General features: G+C 36.7%; 1 protein-coding gene across 2 annotated transcripts in view; it reads right to left on the bottom strand.

Moving 5' to 3' along the window:
- The window catches only part of TNNI3K (TNNI3 interacting kinase), a 336,780-nt gene that overhangs the window by 177,467 nt on the left and 137,445 nt on the right, over positions 1 to 21,868 (bottom strand). The window contains exons 12-17 of one of the 2 annotated variants that reach the window (XM_036890222.2): positions 11,091 to 11,177; positions 10,484 to 10,540; positions 9,441 to 9,533; positions 9,300 to 9,357; positions 8,981 to 9,175; positions 8,136 to 8,240 (exon numbers count right to left, since the gene is read on the bottom strand). In XM_036890222.2, coding sequence (XP_036746117.2) covers positions 8,136 to 8,240; positions 8,981 to 9,175; positions 9,300 to 9,357; positions 9,441 to 9,533; positions 10,484 to 10,540; positions 11,091 to 11,177 — 595 coding nt within the window. The remainder of the gene's footprint in view (positions 1 to 8,135; positions 8,241 to 8,980; positions 9,176 to 9,299; positions 9,358 to 9,440; positions 9,534 to 10,483; positions 10,541 to 11,090; positions 11,178 to 21,868) is intronic. The other variant, XM_036890223.2, reaches the window with a different exon arrangement.

The following is a 21,868-nucleotide window of genomic DNA, read 5'->3' as shown; positions in this document are numbered from 1 at the left end:
TGCAATTAAAATATATGTGCAGCTGATTAATGCAAATCTAGATCAACCTTCTCAAATATTATCTTTCCCCAAGCCCTAGCACCTATTATCATTACTATAAGTAGTGTGAATGTAACATAGACTTCTGCTCCCACCAAAGCTCATTTCCTTTTTTTCTGAGCACACAACTGGACTACATTTCCCAATATACCTTGCAGTTATACATAACCATATGATTGAGCTCTAATGCCTGACCCATAAAACATTTCATGCATATCTCACATATTCCTGTCCCATTTATGATCTCTTGAATGGAGATGACCCCCAAGGAGACTATGGAAGCCACATGCTGAAAATAGGTCCCAAGTGACTTCATGCATAGAGGCCACCCCAACAACCTGTTCATTCATGTAATCAAGACACAAACCTCTAATGGTTTTGGCCTATTATACATTTTGGGGTCTATTATTGTAGCAGATGACCTACTCTAACAAGTCCAAACTATGTCTTGGAAAATTGTATAGTTTAGTTTCCCCTCCACCCCCATTACTCAAAGTAGTAATGAAATTGATACAGATTGCAACTGATTGCTTAAAATTTTCTTTTAAATATGGAAATCAGAAGTCACACACAACTTTGGACATAAATGTTTCAGAACAACAGATACCTCTTAACCCCTGAATGCCTAAGCCCTAAGCCCTAAAGCATCCATTATATGTAATGAATTAGCTTCTCTTCTATGCACCCCAAGTAGTAATACCTATGTCTCATTCTTGGAAGAAGTATTCCTCAAATTATTTTCCATAGTGCTTAATTTTCTCAGAATTCCAGCTGAGAAAGGCTGCAAGTAATATAAAAACATGGTGTATGTTTATGTGTGGACAGATACACAATACACACATATACATTTATATGACTCTTTTTCTATATATATACACATTGATTTATTATATATAGTTCTGTATTCTTCCATAGTTTTATAGCTTTGAATATCCATATAAATGGTGCACACTACAATTGTCTGCTATTGAAACTTTTACTTCTGTTTTGTTGCCTATGAAGATTCTATATTTCTGAGAACTTTCTTATATCAACCTTTAATTATAAATTTGATGATCCAGAATGCCTTAGAATATATAGTACAACTCCCATGGAAACTGCTAGATCTCTGGACCTACTCTGTGCCATGGGCCTATGGATCTCAGTCTTTTGCATTTGTTATTGAATGAATGATTATACTGTATTGAGGACAATGATTCTCAAAATATTTGGTACTATATTGTGATTTGATTCTCCAAGATTCACAGCTTCACTCTGGCAGCAGAGAAAGATGAGATTGTATGGCATGTCAGTCAGAGGAGTAATTGGCATCAGACTACATCAGGTTAGTTCTCAGCACTGCCTGCATATTGGAATTACCTAGTGTGCTCTCTAAAAATATGATACCTGAGCCCCATCTCATGAGGATTCTGACTTAAGCAGCATCAGGATTTTCTCAAAGTTCTCCCAGATTCTTATGTACAGCTGCAGTTGGGAACCATTGCACTAGAAAAACATTTCTTCTCCTTGTTTGATCATAAGAGTTAGCTGGCAATCTTATTTATAAATATAGATTCGCAGGCCAAATTTAGGGCATTCTTAGTCTGTGCCTTCAAGGGAGTAGACTTTGAATTTGTCCTTTTTTACTGAGGGCCTCCAGATGATTCTGATGTTTTGGAAATTTGGGGAATACTTCATTAGGCTCTAAGTTCTGCTGCAAAAAGTGCTATGGTCTGTCATTCTCAGCTGTATCCTCAGGCATAGCATAGACTCTGGTTCATATCATATACTCAAATATCTTATATTAGTTAATTAATTCACTTACTTTTAAAGTGCAAATGAATTTTAAAAAATTTTTCTAATTTTTAACCAAATTTAAAATTCCACTTGTGACTGGTTTTATACTAGAGAATTATAAAAGTAGAGTATAAAGGATTTCCCAAGTTTCAGTGGGCTCTCTTTCAAGACTCACTGTAAGTATTGTAATTCAGTCAATTAATTGGTTAGCATTCAGGTATTCAGAATTCTCTGCAAGATGGTTATTTGCCAGGGAATGTTAAATTCTTTCTGTATAACCAATAGTTAGAAAAGTCACAAATGAAAGGAATAGCTGAGAGTGGACACTATAAGAGAACTGAAGAATACAATTGTACCTAATAGGTAATTAGAAGAAAACAAATAATTATTTGTTTATTTGCAATTGAGTTTTTTGAATGCAAGACTTTAGTTTGTTAATTTGAAAGGCAAATGCATATGTCAACTTAAAAACAATTATTAAAATTTTTATCAATAATTTATTCTTTGATACTTTCTGAAATCTTCACTAATTTAGCTAAGTGTCATATTCAAAATTATAATTCTTTTAGCCCTTACCAACTTTGTCATTTGTCATCAGTAAGTTGGTATAAATAATTATCACCAATTATTTTCCTTTATAGTCACCTGAATAAACTGACACTCAAAGACCAATAGTGATTCCTTCTCACATCTAGAACTAGACCTCTAATTAGTTAGTTGTGTTATATAAAAGAAAATATCTGAATGTATGAGAATACTGTGGAGTGTTTTTCTATCCTCAGCATATAAAAGAACAAAGTGAGGGATTAATAGGAATAACAAATGGCATCTGTATAGTGCTTAACATTTTACAAAATGCTTACATATACGTATCTCATCAGCATGCCATGGACACTTTGTAATGGAAGTATCACTATTTCATTGTTTACACTATATACTTATTGTTGTCACACTATATACTTATACAGGGAAAAGACCGCTCACTTGATCCATATATATTTGCAGTGATGTCTTGGTTTCAAAGTCAATCAATTTGGAAAATGTACTTTTCCAAGAAAACACAGACAGCTACCAGTATTAATTTAAAGATCAAAGCCTTTAGCTATAAATCATGCTTTGCAAGCTCCAGTGCCATAAAAAGAGTGTGTAAATTGGGCCAGGTATAAGTTGTTAAGTTGGCAGGTGGTGGGGTCTACAACAAATTGGAAAGTACATTCCTGCTTACAGCTAGATACATTAAAAAAAAATTAAACACTATGGGCCACAGAAAACATATCTGTGGGTCTCATATGCAACTTCTACTTCACACTAGCAGAATATGGGGTATAGAAGAAGAAATAAAGCAGTAACACAGAAGTGAGGTAGAACAGGGACATGGAATAAGCATCATGATTAAAGTTTCCTGCCTATGAAGAAAAATGCCAAGATATAAGCAGTACAGTAAGAGCAGAAGGGATTCCATCTTAAGACTAAGATTCCATTTTAAAAAACAGGGAGTTAGGAGGTAAGATTTCTAACATATTTTATGGTAATTAGCCAACAATTGACCCTATTTTAAGGCAGGGAAAGCAGCCCTAAATGTTGTTTCCAGTCCTTGAGAGTAACCACTATCTCAGAGAAGAACAGCATCAATAGATTCCTTGTGTTAAGTTTATCTTACAAAATATCTAGAGGTCTTACTGTGGATGGTGATGTAATGTCTCTCACCAAAGATAAGACATCATGAGACCACATGTCAAGTCTACGCCCCCTGGCCCTTTGCCCCATTCTTGAAATCCTTTAACAACAGGAATCCTAAGCCTTTAAGCACACCTCCTCTCTGAGGCTGCCCACACTCCCCACTCTTCAAGTGTGTACTTTGCCTTAAATAAAGGCTTCTTGCTGCTCAATTTAACTGTGTTTTGTCTCTGTGCTCTCCAAGCCTCCTGAGAGATTAAAAGACCCCTTTTCCTAGTGGTAAGCATCTCTGTTACTTCACCAATTTGTTCAATTTTCTTGTCTTAAGTACAATTCTTCACTCCCTCTGTTCTACTTCAGGCAAGTCGGAAAGGGCTACTGAGATCTCTGATTTGGGCTTGCAAGTTCCCATCACCTGGTGACTCCAGTGGGACTGCAGCTGTGAGATCATGTTCTTTAGGAGCCTGCCTGAAATTATCCTTTCTTTGTCTTTGGGAAGTTCTCAGATCATAATCTCACTCCATCCAGTCTCTGTGGCTCCCCCTAAATCCTGGGGTGGTAGGGGCTTACTTCCCATGCTGTGGAGATTCAAGTGGGCACTGGACGCCAGGTGACCCCAGCTTCCGGAGTTGGCAAGGGATCTGCCGTGTGCTAGGCAGTCCAGTGAACTTTCCGTTCTACCCCGCTCTTGTCCTTCTTGCTCTCTACGGCCTGTATGGCTGCTGCCATTCACTACTACTCCTGCTTTAATTCCTTCCTTCCTTACCTACACTCTTTCGGCCTGTTTGAGAACTCTTACATCGATGATCAGAGCCAGTGCAGGCTGCGGTTTCACCTACTGAGTAGGGACAGACTTCCCCAGATGTAGCTGCCTTGCAGCAGAAGCTCAAGGAGGTGATATGACAAATGGCTGGGGTCATAGGAATTGAGCCTATTAAGGACTGAAGTACAAAGAGCAAGGTGGATAAATGGCTGGTGGTTTTTCTGTTCTGACTTGGTTTTGTTCTTGGAACGACACACACACACACACACACACACACACACACACACACACACACATATATATACATATATATATATATAATATATATAACAACAATAATATGAAGTTAAGAACACTATAAGACAGTGACCTTAGATTTCATCTCTTTAGTCAGTTTTCTTATCAGTAAATGGAGACAATAATAACTATATTATAGAATTGTTGCGAGATTAAATGAGAGCATACACAGCAAAGGCTTAGCAGAGCTCCGTTCCCATTGTAAGTGCTAAATAAATGGTAGGTATTATCATCAATCTTGTAATCATTGTTGAAAAAGTGACTTCCTTATCATTCCTTGAAATTCTCCTTACTATATACTGAAGATCAAAATTAACTTCAGGCCTCTATGGTAAGAAGCTTGTTGTGGGAAAGGCAGAGTTCTTCTTTTCACTCAAATAAACCAACAACCACAAAGCCAAGGGTAGAAGTGCCCCTTTCTGTGGGTCTGATCAATAAGCTCAAGCAGCCACTTTGCTTTACAACTATAAAAAGTATTGGATAAATTAGTCGAACTCTATCTGTAAGTAGCCATATTTGTACTAACTAGGCCATTGATTCCTGACATGACATACATAGAAATATGTGAAATATCTGAAGAATTTCGTTCAGTTTAAAATGGATTGAACATCTATGAGATGAAGAGAACAGGAACTCTGCCCTTGAAGCACTGACATGCTCAGACTGGGGCATGGGGACGGAAGAGAAAAATGTGAACAGGTAAATTCAATACAGATGCAGTCTTTGAATTCCTCACTCTGATGTGCCCTTTCCCTTTATCTCTTTAAGTGGGACTCTTAAGAATTATAGAAATGTAAGAATGGATAAGTATGCTGTGAAAAGACTAAGGAAAGATACATGCCCGTTTTAGTTTTAGCTCCAAATCCTCCAGGAGATTTCAACTCTACTTTGATCTTTGACTTAGTTGAAATCCTTTGAAAATTGCTGCTTAATCATTTTGGTCCTTAATCATTTTCTACCTTAAATAGCAATTAAATTGCTTTCCGGGCATATGTTCTGTGCAACCAACCAGACTGTAGTAAACCCTCTGAAGGGAAGGACTTACATTCATTTGAACAATATACAATGTTATACCAGTGTTAATCTGAAAAACTGAGTATTTATTGTTGTCAGATTAAAGATTAATAGAAAATAGTTCACAAATAATAAATACAATAGTTGGGGACTGTCTTATATTGAAGGCACTTATGAAACAGTGTTTCATAAAAATTTGAAGACTTTTTGGTACAATTAAGCATTTGGGTTAGATAAGAGACAGAAAAAAAAATGGTAAATATAAACATATCTGTTATATTGTGAATGTTCTGTTTCCACTTTCAATCAACATTTATATTTTTGGCCCTTTTTTATAAAGTGGTGGTTACAACTTGCATTTACAGGGCAACAGAACACACATTCAATTGTCCCACAGATGAAGAGCACAGCTAGAGAAAACTTTCAATGATCACTCATTTGTTTTAACAAAGATAGTTGGGATGAAATGATAATACTCCTAAAATGCACCAATCACCAGTTTCCATCATGCTAATTTATCACCTAAATCTATTTCCTAAATATTGTTACTGAAAAGAAACACTATGTTTATTAATGTTTTTAAAAGAGAGGTACTGAAACATGATGCATGTGGGGGATCATGGGAAGACAGCGTAGCATAGAGAAGACAAGTAGTGACTCTGTGGCATCTTACTACACTGATGGACAGGGACTGCAATACAGTGTGTGGGGGGACTCGATAAAATGGGTGAATGTATTAACCACATTGTTTTTCATGTGAAACCCTCATAAGAGTGTATACCAATAATACCTTAATAAAAAAGAGAGGTACTGAATAGAACTAATAACTGACAGTGAATAAATGACTTTTATTTAAAAACTAGTAAATAATTATAAATGGATTGAGTCCTACATGTTTACCTCCAGTACCTAAGATTCAATCACTCTCATATCTAATTTAATTTTATCTCTATCTTTCATATCTCTTCCTTTCATTTCCACTGCCACTAGTGAAACTCTGTTTTTCATTACTTCTCATCTAGATTACTACAATTGCTTCACCAGTTTCTTAACTTCCCCTTCCAGCTGATCTTCTACAAAGATGCTGGATTAATCTTTTTATAATACAGTTCCAAATTTTGATGCCTAGCTGAAACACCCTCAGTGCCTCCTTTCTGCTTACCTTGCTCTATCATTTACCGACTTCTGTGCTCTTGTTCCAGTTTATTTTTCTGAATTTGTCTCCCAACACTTGGCTTCATTCATTATATACACTACACACATTTATACACTGCATCCATTAAAGTGAAATTATGCATTGCTCTTATATCTTTATTTATCTTAATGTCTTCCCTAAGCCTAGGATACTATTCCATATTTTATCCATCCTTCAGGGCCAAGCTGAAATGTCAGCTCTTTTATGAAGTTGTCTCTAAATTTCTCAAAAGTAATTAATATTCTTTTTCCTGAAATTTTATAGAAGTTTTTCACTATCTCTTTATAGAACTTGTTATTTGATACCTAAAGTATATTTAATTAGGTATTTTTTTCCTATACGAGAAGTATGAAAGCTCCTTAGGTATGGAGTCTATGGCAGTTTCACTTTGCAAGCTCTACTACACCAAGTATAAGGGCTTTGAACATAGCAGATACCCAAGTAGTTGTTGAACAAATGATTGAATGGAGTAATTAATATTTAGAAGTTTCAGAACTACTTTATACAAAGGATTGTATATGGTATCTATATGAACCTTTTTATAATAAGGAAATTAGTTATTGATTCTGAATAATCTGACTTTATAAACTAGACTTATTTTATAAAATAGACCAGTTATTTTCCATAGCACCTTCGGGATTCCACAGAGATGGCCCAGGGATCTCCCTCCTTGGCAGTAGAAAATGGTAAGTGAACAGATTTCTTTACCCTACATTCTGCCTCCAACTAAAGCTGTTTCTTTCTGTATATTAGCATTCCTGTAAGACTTTGCTTAGAGAAAGCTTTCACTGTTTAAAAAAATTTTTAATCCCCTAGAGTCCCACCCCTGAAATACTTTTTTTTTTTAATTTTTAAAATTTGTTTCAAGTCTCTATTTCACATGAGAAAATGTAACATGAAAACCAGGTGAAATTAGCTGCTGTGTTTTTGGCTGAATTTTCTATTACAAAAATACCAAAATGGTGATCACAAACCAGTGTTTCAAATAATTTTATATCAAGTCCTCCTATAAGACCTGACTTTCTATGAGACATTTCTTTTCTAAAACATTCCATAATAGTCATTGATCTCAATCCTTGATCTGACTTTACTGACCTGAGAACTAGCTAGATGGTGAATCTTACAGACATCATTCTGTTTGTGAAAATTTTTCAGTTTTGAAAGATTCCTGAGAAGCAGTTCTACAGCTTTCTATTTCTGTAAAAGACAATGACAAAACTTTCTATTGTGTAGGCTTATGGTAGCCTTGTCCCCTTACCTACAGAGTAGAAAACCATGATCTGCAATAAATCTAAACTGTATCTTCACTGAAATCTCTAACAGACTCCTAGTCAGTTATACAACTCTTTATTTATTATTTAGGGGAAAGAATACCTGTTTAAGTCACGGTGTATAATTGGCTGTGTCAGGTTGTGAAGATACTCCATGCCTTTGGCAACATCTACTGCAATAATTAATTTAGACTGCAAATCAAGGATCCTAAAATTTAAAAATAGATTTAATGAGGATGAAATGGGCAAAGCCAATACTGTATCTTTCTAAAAGAAATCAATGGTGTGTGTGATGTGTTACACTGTGTAATTTCAGCCTTTTTTGCTTTATTGAAGGTTAAGCTCAAAATTCAACAAATCTGGAAAAATAGGTTTTCTACATCAGATAATGTTTAATTATAGATCAATTCAGATACCAGTCCCTCTTACTTAAAATATTTTACTTGATTTTATAATATTTGTAATATTATACTTAATTTCTTTGTAATAACATGAAAATGGAATCTACTTTAACCACTGAGTGGAACCACATTCTAATTATTGTATGTACAGAACTAGGAAGTGAATTCAAATTAGACTTATATAAGACCATTCTTTTTTAAATCTTTTAAAAATAAATACTGCAACCCCTGGTAATTATTTTACTGTGATCTTACATATATTTGCATTATTGGTAGGTCAAATATAGCCTAACTATTATAAGCTTGAGTTACAAATTTACATTCCTTGAATTGGTTTTCTTCAACTGAATTACTGTTAAGAAAGCACAGAAGTACTTCTATTTATCCAACATAATTATGGGGCATACATTATTAGCCATCTTTAAAATGCCACACTTCCTAGCACTCAAAGACTTCAGAAGGCTCATCCAAGCAGAAAGCATCTGAGGTGTTGCAAGGATACTTCCACTGACATGTAAAACAATAGGTGAGAACAAAAGACCCATACCTCTTCTGTTCATGAAGGAGGGAGAATAGAGAACCCCCTGATATGTACTGAGTGACAATGGCAAACTGACTGGGATCATTCAAGCAGGCACCCACAAACTGAATTACACAGGGGTGATTGAGCCGGCAGAGAATGGACACCTCCCGGCAAAACATATCCACATCTGACTTGGAGCAGTAGGTGTTGGCTCGGTAACTGAAATGGCAGTCATAGAAAATTCTCGTCAACAGACAGATCCAAACGAGGGATTCACCATGTGCATGCTTCTCGAAGTTCACAACTCCGTTTGGATGCCAACATTTTTCATTTGCCTGCTTACCGTTTTATAGCCACTATTTTATTTCTGCATCGTCCCTTGTATACTTTTCCAAAAGAACCTAAAATTGTTTAAGAGAAGTAAATAAACATATACTACATTGAGCTCTTTAAACTAAAGCAGAGTAGTGTTTTCTTAGATTACCTGAGCCGATAATCTCATGGAACTCAATCTCTGAGAGCTGAAGATGGAAATGTGAGGGCAATCCAGCCCTTAGGAGGAGAACATCTGCCTTCTCTGTAAACAGGAATTATTTTATTTTTAAGATAAAAAGCACACATGTGGATGTGTATACAGGATGCACATATATACTTTACTAACCAAAATATGTCATTCTCTGGTAGCATTTAATTTTCCAACTAGAACTGGCTACTTGGAGATATTAAAACTTTATCACGAATGATCCCTACACCCCTGCATTAAAAGCCTGTTAGTTCTTTGCCTCTGTTACCTGATCTTTGTTATCAAGGCTGAGGGTTTATTCCTGATCTGATCAACAGCTAGCTTGTCTACATGACACGACAATCCTTGAGTACAGTCCATATCACATCACGATAGTCTTATCTGGTCAATTCCTGCAATCTATCACAGAGGATTTAGCCAAATATCCATAAACTCAGCCTCAAAGGAATGTCAATTAGATGTCAGGAAATAAGCACATGAATCATTCAGAGGAAATACCCTAAACCAAAATAATTTTTAAAACTTCAAATTTTAAATAGCAAATATGTATTTACTGTTGAATCATATTTCTTATTTGCCTGATTCAATAGTATTAATTTGTCTATGCAGCATACATTCAAAAGTTTCCAAAGTATTTATCTGAGATCTTTTGAAAAAAATATTTTTTTCAAAAAATTTTTTCCTATGACAACCTTATTCCCAATTCTTAAAGATATTAATATTTGTAACTTACATTTCATTGAAAATATAAATGCCTATGATAATTTCCTCTTTCTTAAAACCTCATATGAAATTTTTCAGTTACACCGTCATGAACGGAGAGGGAATATGCAAAATAGTACAGCAGGTAAGGTTAATTATGGAAAGAATGCTTTGTTAATAATAATTGTTTATGCTTACAAAATAGCGATCATTTTGTGATACATAAAAAACAGAAAGTTATCATATTTGAGGTAAAGTTATCCTTACTAATAAAATATAACAATTGTTTTATATTAAAATACCTTTTGTCATGCTTTTAATCTTCCCCAAGGGGGATGGAACAGACACATAGGAGCCATCTAGAAATTAAATTGTATTATACAGTTGAAAGTAGCAATCATGTTTTTCTACGTAACAGTTAAACATAAAAAAAAGCAGGTAACAAAAGAAACTTGCTAAGAAAACTGAGACTATAGCTAAGCCCAAGTCTTTCCTGGATACTGAAGCTGTACAGCAAGTGTTTATTTAGAGAGTGCATAAAAAGATTAAGCCAAGGTCTAGCAGACTCCAGTAGATTTAATTTGTGTCTGGATCTGAGGATTCTCTGTCCTGCCTTAGTGGATTACTGAAATGCAACAGAACTGCTCTCAGCTTACGCAGACCTTACTAGTCACATACAAGCCACATAAACACCCAGTTCAGGGAGTGTTAAACTTGGAGGAGTTGCAGACTGGTGAGTTAGAAAACAGCCTAAGTGGAGGATTCTTAATTTTCACCCAAACATAAGTTTTCTTAAAGCAATCTGACATGCCCTCCTCCCAAGCCCCAGAATGATAGTAGTAGAAACACAGGTTTACCTTTAGGCACAATATTGCACTAACAAACACAAACTGAGTAAGAACCGGGTACCTCCTCCAGGCTGAGAATATTCATTACAGGGCAGTTCGTCGTGCGGTCTCTTATAATGCTTCAGGAGTGTGACAATTGCATCATGTCCTTTATGAAAAGACAAAAAGGGCAAAGGCCCTGAATTTTTGTTTGATTTATTCAGCTGACCATCTAACTCAAAAGTGCCTAGAGGTAGCTTGAAACATAGGATGTATCTCAAGAGATAATATATTGCAACAGGAATTCAATAAGTTCATTCATTTGCTCATTCTTTCAAAATAGTTCATTAAGACTCTACTTTATAAGAGGTACTATACGATATAAGAAGCATTATGTTAAGCACTTGTTGGATATTGGGAATACAAAGAAAAAGGTGAGTTTTCCTACCCTTAAGAAGCTTAGTGTGGTTGGACAAATAGTAAGAATGATGAGAATTTCTAAATGAGGAAATATCAACTGCTATGGGGGTCTGTAGTAAGGGCATCATTAAAAGGGTGAAAAGCACATATAGTGAGGAAGGAGAGATAGATTTGCTGTGATTAAGCATTACATTTGGTTAACAGCTGCAATATAATATGGCACTAAGATAATTTTCATAGGTTTTTGTGGCAGGACACAGCTGGCTGCCCCTAACATTTGTGACTCCCCATTCATGGAGTGATTTCTGTCACTGGGAATGGCTGTTCACCCATGGATGACAGTTCATTATTCCCCTTGCAACCAATTGTGGCTTTGTGATAAATTCTCACCAAGGAAACACAAGCAAAACTGATGTCATGTCCAGGTCTGGGCTTTAAGAAATAGGTGAGCATTCTCTACTCTCTCCATCTGCTGGCTTGATAGAGAGGGTTCTGAGACCCTAGGCAATGGGAAAAAGATATCCATATCCACAAACCAGAAATGCCACCCTGGAGTGTTAAACAACTGAGAAATAAATTTCTATTATATATTACCACCAAAAATGTGGGTGTTTATTAGCTGCAGTAGGGACTTATTGTGAAGGATAAAACATGCTAAATGCTCCTCCGAGTAGACTGATGATTTTCAGTAGAACTAAACTTTGATACTATTTTATGTTTTACTATAAAAATAATCTACTGAAGAAACCTATTTCAAAGGAAGACAAAACCCACATTAAACGTCCTGCCAAGAGACTTGTGAAATGCAGCAGAATTCATTGTAAAAATGGCAGACATAAGGAATTGAAAAAGCTTATGTGCTTATCCATCACAAAGCATTTATAGTTAACACTGGTTCAGAATACCCCTAGCTAATGTATAGAATATATGCTGAGTTGTGCCTCCTTATCGAATCCTCCTGTCCAAAAAGAGTTAAAATTAATAGACCATGCAAGATCATGAGATAGAATAATTAAAATAATATTTACTAGCACTGAAAGTTTTTTCCAAATCTAACATATCAAGACCACTTTGCTCAAGCAAAGGAAATATTGTGATCACAATTGTTAAAACTTATAGTAAAACTTAAATCACGAAGTTATCAACTAATGTTCATTTTCTTATTATCCATAGATTTCTCTGTTCATGATTGGTGGGTTTGTGATTTTCTCAAATCATAGACATATGTTGTGATGAAGTAGTGAGGAGCTAGTCCTATTAGCACTTTTTCTTTGGATTCTCATGTGTTCACAATTAGGGAAGCATCAAGACCCAAAAGACATTAGCCAAAAGACAGATTTCTAAAGGAAGGGCCTAATAGGCAGAAGGAATAGATAATGTGAAGGTCCCAAGATAGAAGCAAACATGACATGCTTGGAAAATGAACGAAGCCCAGTGTGACTTCAGCATCACAATCAAGGATGAGAGTGGTAGGACTTGGAGAAGTGGGTAAGCATACATCCTGGGCTTCACAAGCAGCACTTCAGAGACTTTTAAGTGTGTGTAAGAATCACCTGTAGTACATGTTAAAACCCAGATTCTGAGCCTTAATCCCAGAGGCTGTGGTTGAAAAGGTCTGTAGTGGGACCTGAGAGCTGCTTTTCTAACAAAGTACCATGTGATGCTAACCAGGAATCCACTCTTGGACACTACTGATATGACACTTTATACCTTAGGACTTATTCTAACCTATTACAGATTTGCCGCTTGGATTTTAATGTAGGTGAGATAGGAGACCACTGAGGATTTCAATTAGTTGAAAAACATGGTTTGTTTTACTTTTTAAAAACATCCTTATTTACAGATTAGAACTGATGATACATCCTCATAAGGCTGTTGTAAATTTTATGATTAAATGAGAAAATGCATGGGATATGCCTAACAATTCTAACATATAAAGGTACCTTTTGGATCTTTTCACTGCTTTCTTATCATACTATTTTATGTCAACAGTTGTAGATGAACTTGGAAACTCCTTTATGGAACTTCAGATAATTTTTCTAAATACCAAGGTATTCCATTTCTATTACTAATATTAATTACAACAAACTTAGTGGCTTCAATGATATAACTTTATTATCATATAGTTAGTTCTGGAGGTCAGAAGTCCAACATGGTTCTCACTGGGCTAAAATCAAAGTGTTGGAAGGGGTACATTCCTTTCTGGAAGCCCTAGAGGAAAGGGATATAAATTTCCTTGCTTTTTCCAACCCATAGAGGCCACTGACATTCCTCGGCTTCTGGACCATTTCTATATCTTCAAAGCCAGCAATGGGCAGCTGAGCCCTCACTTCATTTCACTCTGACCTCAGTTGCTGCCTCCCTTTTCCACATTTGAGGACCCTGTCATTCCATTGGGCCCACTGGGATAATCCAGGGTAATCTTTCTATTAAAGTTTTAATTAGCAGCCTTAATTCCATCTGTAACCTTAATTCCCCTTTAGCACGGAGGGCAGCATACTCACAGGTTGCAGGGACTGGGACCTGGACATCTTTGGGGAACCACTGCTCTGCCTTCCACCCCGGAATGATGAAAGTTTCAGGGTGCTTTGTTTGCATGTTGGTGATGGCTCCTGCTAAGTACCCCCCTTTCTTCCCCATTGCCGATGATTATTTTAGCCTCAGGATAAAAGCAGCAATGCCAACAGAAAGTTTTCTGGAATTAAAATACCCCTTCCTCATCCTCTTCGATAGATGCGTAGGTTCTGAGGATTTGTCTGCCCCTCTCCATACTGTCTGTCCCCACTTTAATAAGTGTGGCACTTTGGGAGTTGTACGACCAGGAGAAAAAAAAATTTTTTTTTATTTTTGTTTTTCCTAGGAGAGGCTCCTTTGGGGGAGGAAAAACAACTCAAACCCCAAGGATTTACCCGAGCACAACAAAGCTTAATTCACAGAGCCCACCTCCGCGCCTGTCTCAGCTCCTCCATTGGACTCACTGCGGCTGACAGCGGAGAGGGCCTCCTGCTTTCCCTAGTCAAGCAGAAAGCCACAGCTTGAAGCCGGACCGCCTGTGTGAATCAGTGATCACACCCTTGATGTTACCTTTCATTTCAACAGCTCTCTTGGCTCCACTTGCTCTGAGCAGTTTTAATTTCCTGCCAGCACAGTGGCATGATTTGCTGGCATTTTCTTTGGGATGCTTTTCATCAAGAGCCTAATGAGTGCCTGGGTTCTGGCTGATGATAAGCCGAGGCTGCCAGGGAAATGCCAAGAGGCCCCCTCAGCTCTGGAAGGCATCTCCGCCTGACTTCCCACCACCCGCTGAGGCACTCACATATGGAAATTTCTTTACTGTTCTTACTGCTCTGACAAACTACCAAAGTGTATGCAAAGAAACCTGAAAACCACTAGGGCTCAGTTGCCTGATAGTTGGCCACAAGGAGTTAAGCACAAAAATGCCTTGATGGAATTCACTGAATGAACTTGTTAAGCCAAACTCCTGGTAATGGATATACCCAGATAACCCAGGCACACTAATGGAGCACATCCAGAGATAATCAAACTTCCACTAATTAAATAAATGTTTTCCCATATCTAAGAATTTACTATCTACATCTGAGTTTTTTTTACCCATATAGGATGTTGCTGTGTTATTAGGCTAATGCAGTTATAATAATGCTTCACACTTTCTGAGTATTACTCACAAGAGCCCCTGAGGGTTTTTGCCAGGTTGAAGTGTCTCATTTTCTGCTCCCCACTCTGCTAGTCCTATCTGTACTCCCCAGATTCCATGCTTTCTCTTTAATTTGTCTTCTGTGTTCCTTTACTCCTTACATTTGGAGTGCTTTTTTCCCTTTTAAACCTCTTTGCTTTCAACTTTCTGAACACCTATTTTATTTTTTTTAATTTTATTTTGGTATCATTAATCTACAATTACATGAAGGACATTATGTTTACTAGGATCCCCCCTTCACCAAGTCCCCCCCACATCCCCGTTCACAGTCACTGTCCATCAACATAGTAAGATGCTGTAAAATCACTACTTGTCTTCCCTGTGTTACACAGCCCTCCACGTGCCCCCCCCACACACTATACATGCTAATCGTAATGCCCTCTTTCTTTTTTTTTCCTGCCCTTATCCCTCCCTTCCCACCCATCCTCCCCAGTCCCTTTCCCTTTGGTAACTATTAGTCCATTCTTGGGTTCTGTGATTCTGCTGCTGTTTTGTCCCTTCAGTTTTCCTTTGTTCTTATACTCCACATATGAGTGAAATCATTTGGTACTTGTCTTTCTCCGCCTGGCTTATTTCACTGAGCATAATACCCTCTAGCTCCATCCATGTTGCTGCAAATGGTAGGATCTGTTTTTTTTTTATGGCTGAGTAATATTCCATTGTGTATATGTACCACATCTTCTTTATCCATTCATCTACTGATGGACATTTAGGTTGCTTCCATTTCTTGGTTACTGTAAATAGTGCAGCGATAAACATAGGGGTGCATCTGTCTTTTTCAAATTGGAGTGCTGCATTCTTGGGGGAAATTCTTAGAAGTGGAATTCCTGGGTCAAATGGTATTTCTATTTTGAGCATTTTGAGGAACCTCCATACTGCTTTCCACAATGGTTGAACTAATTTACATTCCTACCAGCAGTGTAGGAGGGTTCCCCTTTCTCCACAACCTCACCAACATTTGTTGTTGTTTGTCTTTTGGATGGTAGCCATCCTTACTGGTGTGAGATGATATCTCATTGTGGTTTTAATTTGCATTTCTCTGATGACAATTGATGTGGAGCATCTTTTCATGTGTCTGTTGGCCATCTGAATTTCTTCTTTAGAGAACTGTCTATTCAGCTCTTCTGCCCATTTTTTAATTGGATTATTTGCTTTATGTTTGTTGAGGTGTGTGAGCTCTTTTGATATTTTGGATGTCAACCCTTTATCGGATCTGTCATTTATGAATATATTCTCCCATACTGTAGGATACCTTTTTGTTCTATTGATGGTGTCCTTTGCTGTACAGAAGCTTTTCAGCTTGATATAGTCCCATTTGTTCATTTTTGCGTTTGTTTCCCTTGCCCAGGGAGATATGTTTAAGAAGAGGTCACTCATGTTTATGTCTAAGAGATTTTTGCCTATGTTTTTTTCTAAGAGTTTTATGGTTTCACGACTTACATTCAGGTCTTTGATCCATTTCGAATTTACTTTTGTGTGTGGGGTTAGACAGTGATCCAGTTTCATTCTCTTACATGTAGCTGTCCAGTTTTGCCAGCACCATCTGTTGAAGAGACTGTCATTTCGCCATTGTATGTCCATGGCCCCTTTATTGAATATTAGTTGACCATATATGTTTGGGTTAATGTTTGGAGTCTCTATTCTGTTCCATTGGTCTGTGGCTCTGTTCGTGTGCCAGTACCAAATTGTCTTGATTATTATGACTTTGTAGTAGAGCTTGAAGTTGGGGAGCCAGATCCCCCCCACTAGATTCTTCCTTCTCAGGATTGCTTTGGCTATTCAGGGTCTTTGGCAGTTCCATAAGAATTTTTGAACTATTTGTTTCAGTTCATTGAAGAATACTGTTGGTAATTTGGTAGTGATTGCATCTAATCTGTATATTGCTTTGGGCAGGATGGCCATTTTGACAATATTAATTCTTCCTAGCCAGGAGCATGGGATGGGTTTCCATTTGTTAGTGACCTCCTTAATTTCTCTTAAGAGTGTCTTATAGTTTTCAGGGTATAGGTCTTTCACTTCCTTGGTTAGGTTTATTCCTAGGTATTTTATTCTTTTTGATGCTATTATGAATGGAATTGTCTTCCTGATTTCTCTTTCTATTAGTTTATTGTTAGTGTATAGGAAAGCTACAGATTTCTGTGTGTTAATTTCATATCCTGCAACTTTGCTGAATTCCGATATTAGCTCTAGTAGTTTTGGAGTGGAGTCTTTAGGGTTTTTTATGTACAATATCATGTCATCTGCAAATAGTGACAGTTTAACTTCTTCTTTACCAATCTGGATTCCTTGTATTTCTTTGTTTTGTTTAATTGCTGTGGCTAGGACCTCCAGTACTATGTTGAATAACAGTGGGGAGAGTGGGCATCCCTGTCTTGTTCCCGATCTCAGAGGAAAAGCTTTCAGCTTCTCACTGTTCAGTATGAACAGCTGTGGGTTTATCAAAGATGGCCTTTATTATGTTGAGGTACTTGCCCTCTATACCCATTTTGTTGAGAGTTTTTATCATGAATGGATGTTGAATTTTGTCGAATGCTTTTTCAGCATCTATGGAGATGATCATGTGGTTTTTGTCTTTCTTTTTGTTGATGTGGTGGATGGTGTTGATGGATTTTCAAATGTACCATCCTTGCATCCCTGGGTTGAATCCCACTTGGTCATGGTGTATGATCCTTTTGATGTATTTTTGAATTCGGTTTGCTAAAATTTTGTTGAGTATTTTTGCATCTATGTTCATTGGGGATATTGGTCTGTAGTTTTCATTTTTGGTGGGGTTTTTGCCTGGTTTTGGTATTAGGGTGATGTTGGCTTCATAGAATGAGTTTGAAAGTATTCCCTCCTTTTCTATTTTTTGGAAAACTTTAAGGAGAATGGGTATTATGTCTTCTCTGTATGTCTGGTAAAATTCCGAGGTAAATCCATCTGGCCCAGGGGTTTTGTTCTTTGGTAGTTTTTTGATTACCTCTTGAATTCCGTTGCTAGTAATTAGTCTGTTTAGATTTTCTGTTTCTTTCTGGGTCAGTCTTGGAAGGTTGTATTTTTCTAGGAAGTTGTCCATTTTTCCTAGGTTTCCCAGCTTGTTAGCATATAGGTTTTCATAGTACTCTCTAATAATTCTTTGTATTTCTGTGGGGTCCGTCATGATTTTTCCTTTCTCGTTTCTGATTCTGTTGATTTATGTTGACTCTCTTTTCCTCTTAATAAGTCTGGCTAGAGGCTTATCTATTTTGTTTATTTTCCCAAAGAACCAGCTCTTGGTTTCATTGATTTTTGCTATTATTTTCTTCTTCTCAATTTTATTTATTTATTCTCTGATTTTTATTATGTCCCTCCTTCTGCTGACCTTAGGCCTCATCTGTTCTTCTTTTTTCAATTTCGATAATTGTGACATTAGACCATTCATCTGGGATTGTTCTTCCTTCTTTAAATATGCCTGGATTGCTATATACTTTCCTTTTAAGACTGGTTTTGCTGTATCCCACAGTAGTTGGGGCTTTGTGTTGTTGCTGTCATTTGTTTCCATATATTGCTGGATCTCCATTTTGATTTGGTCATTGATCCATTGATTATTTAGGAGCATGTTGTTAAGCCTTCCATGTGTTTGTGAGTCTTTTTGCTTTCTTTGTACAGTTTATTTCTAGTTTTATGCCTTTGTGGTCTGAAAAGTTGGTTGGTAGGATTTCAATCTTTTGGAATTTACTAAGGCTCTTTTTGTGGCCTAGTATGTGGTCTATTCTGGAGAATGTTCCATGTGCACTTGAGAAGAATGTGTATCCTGTTGCTTTTGGATGTAGAGTTCTGTAGATGTCTATTAGGTCCATCTGTTCTAGTGTGTTGTTCAGTGCCTCTGTGTCCTTACTTATTTTCTGTCTGGTGGATCTGTCCTTTGGAGTGAGTGGTATGATGAAGTCTCCCAGAATGAATGCATTGCATTCTATTTCCTCCTTTTAATTCTGTTAGTATTTGTTTCATATATGTTGGTGCTCCTGTATTGGGTGCATATATATTTTTAATGGTTATATCCTCTTGTTGGACTGAGCCCTTTGTCATTATGTAATGTCCTTCTTTATCTTTTGTTACTTTCTTTATTTTGAAGTCTATTTTGTCTGATACTAGTATTGCAACACCTGCTTTTTTCTCTCTGTTGTTTGCATGAAATATCTTTTTCAATCCCTTGACTTTAAGTCTGTGCATGTCTTTGGGTTTGAGGAGAGTCTCTTGTAAGCAGCATATGGATGGGTCTTGCTTTTTTATCCATTCTATTATTCTGTGTCTTTTGATTGGTGCATTCAGTCCATTTACATTTAGAGTGATTATTGAAAGGTATCTGAACACCTATTTTAAAACCTAGGTTGTTATTTAAGTCTGCAAGTGCATCCAAACGTTTGTTACATAGGCAATCTAGCATCTACATCATGGCCATGTATATATAACAGATGATTCATAATTATTCAAGAAGGAAAATTATAAATTTTATTATTTTCCTGTTAGTGTGTCTCTCCATCCCCAACATTTCATCTTAGGAACAATGAATGCTGGTAACAGACTGCTATGAAAAATTAAATTTTAAGAACATAGAAGATAACTTGCTATGAAAATGATTTTAAGTACTATGAAGATTAATAATAAATGACACAAATGACACCAGTACTGAGACTTTCTCCTTGACTTTGTGACTTTGAGCCCCTCTGGGTCCAAGGTTATAAGTAGAGAACATGGAGATTTGGTCTCTATTATAGAAACCAAAGAACTATATTGGCCTCAGATGTCCAAAATGCCCAGGTTGCCAAAATGCCAAAGCCTCTGGGCCGTTCTTCACACATGCCTCAAAGGACACAACTTCCACAGCAATCATACAGATGAGACTTTGCTCAATATTCTCCTATCTCCCCTTCCCATCATGCTAAAAACTCACTTTCCAGAAACATTGAAAAGTGCAATCAGAGGATGGTTCTGCATGTTTGTCCTTTTATGGCTCATTTTCCTGACAGCCCTGGCCCCACACTCTGTCAATTAAATTAGAGGCAACAGAAATTCCAAACTTGTTAAATCTTCTCAGGACTTAAATCTGAAAATGCTTTAATTTGATATCACATGAAAGGGAACATATCCGCCTTTCCCCCCTCTATTCTTGTCCCTTAATCATCAGTCCCAAACAAGACTACCAGTCCTTCTTCACCTTGAGATAAGAATTCACAGTGTGAGTGCTTTTGCCAAAAGAGCAGTGTATACAACCCAAGTTGTTTTGCATCCATCTTTCCTCTTTTCCTCTTCTTCCCATTTGGCTTTTCATTTCCCTTCCCTTTCCTTCCACAAGTATTTGTTGACTGCCCATTAGAGACCAGCTCACATAACATCTTCCCAAAGAAGCCCTCCATGACTTCTCAATTTTAAATAGTGTCCCTAAATTTTTAACCATTGTGTTTCCTTTTTATTTTAGTCACAGCACTTATTGTTATCTGACCATTTCTATTTGTTTTTTTGTTTATGACATGTCTTTTCTGATAGAAATTCAAACTTCTGAAGAGTGGGGAGAAACTGTCTGTCTAACTCAATGTTTACCTCAATTCCTAATATAGTGTTTGTCACATAATAGGTCTGTGACAAATGTTTTGAATGAATGAATGGTACAAGGTACAAGAGATATAATGTTGAAATAGAAATGTTCTTTACTCTCAAAGTGAATGCTGTGTAGCACAAAAGAAAAAAGATAATTATAAAAATGTTCACTCAAATTTTATTTAGCCAAGCTCTAGGAAGGACAGGTAGATGATGCTGTGAACATGCATAATGGTACTTTTATAATAGGCTAGAGGGCCTGGGAGGAGTTCCTTGAGGAATTGTCTCTTAAGTTGAATTTGAACGATGACTATGAATTGATTAAGCAAAAAGGGAGGAGAAAAGCATTCCAGCCAGAGGAAATATTTTCCAAGTTCCAATGCACAGAAAGAGAAACTTCATTTAGAGCATTCTTTAAAATCTTCCATCTATTAATTTGAGTACTAGGACTGTGCAATTAATAAGAAACCTATGATATTTCAAGAAATACCTATAGAGACAACAGAATAGTGGCAATTAGTATTCTGGAGTATGTCAACTATATTATAACTAACCAGATGTTATAGTGGAACATGGAATAGAATGTTATGACTAAAATGTCTGTTCAATCTTTATTTCACTTTAACAAACATGTATTAAACATCTAATACTTCACTAATAGAGTAAAGAACATTTCTATTTCAACATTATATCAGTGCTTATTAACATCTTAATTCAGACATTGAATTAAGTTTTTGGAAGACAAAGATTACTATCTCAAATATTGTTCCCAAGAAGTTTACAGTACGGTAGGGGAGTGTTTTGATATGAAGTGATAAATACAGGTAGAGATGTGCATGTGATACAATAAAACATAAAGAAAGGTCATGTATGCTAGGTTGGACTGTCAGAGAAGAACTTCTGGGAGGGAGAAACTAAAAATTGAGTCTTGAAGGCTAAGTAGGAATTATAAATTTAATAAGTGGAGTCAGGTGAGGAGAATGGGAGGGTGTAGAGACAGAGAGGACTACATGAGAAAAGGCTTGGAAACATGGAATAACATGACATGTGTGAGGAGGAACAAGGCATTTTGAACTCCTAATATGTGAATGCATTTGTGCAGATTTGATGAGTTAATGTATATGAAGTATTTAGAACACGCCTGTCACAGAGTGAACCCCCCCTTGAGT

The sequence above is a fragment of the Manis pentadactyla genome, chromosome 4 (assembly GCF_030020395.1).
Source record: "Manis pentadactyla isolate mManPen7 chromosome 4, mManPen7.hap1, whole genome shotgun sequence".
NCBI lineage: Eukaryota > Metazoa > Chordata > Mammalia > Pholidota > Manidae > Manis > Manis pentadactyla.
Note: the sequence above shows the minus strand (reverse complement) of the source record. Positions and strands in the feature narration are given on the sequence as shown.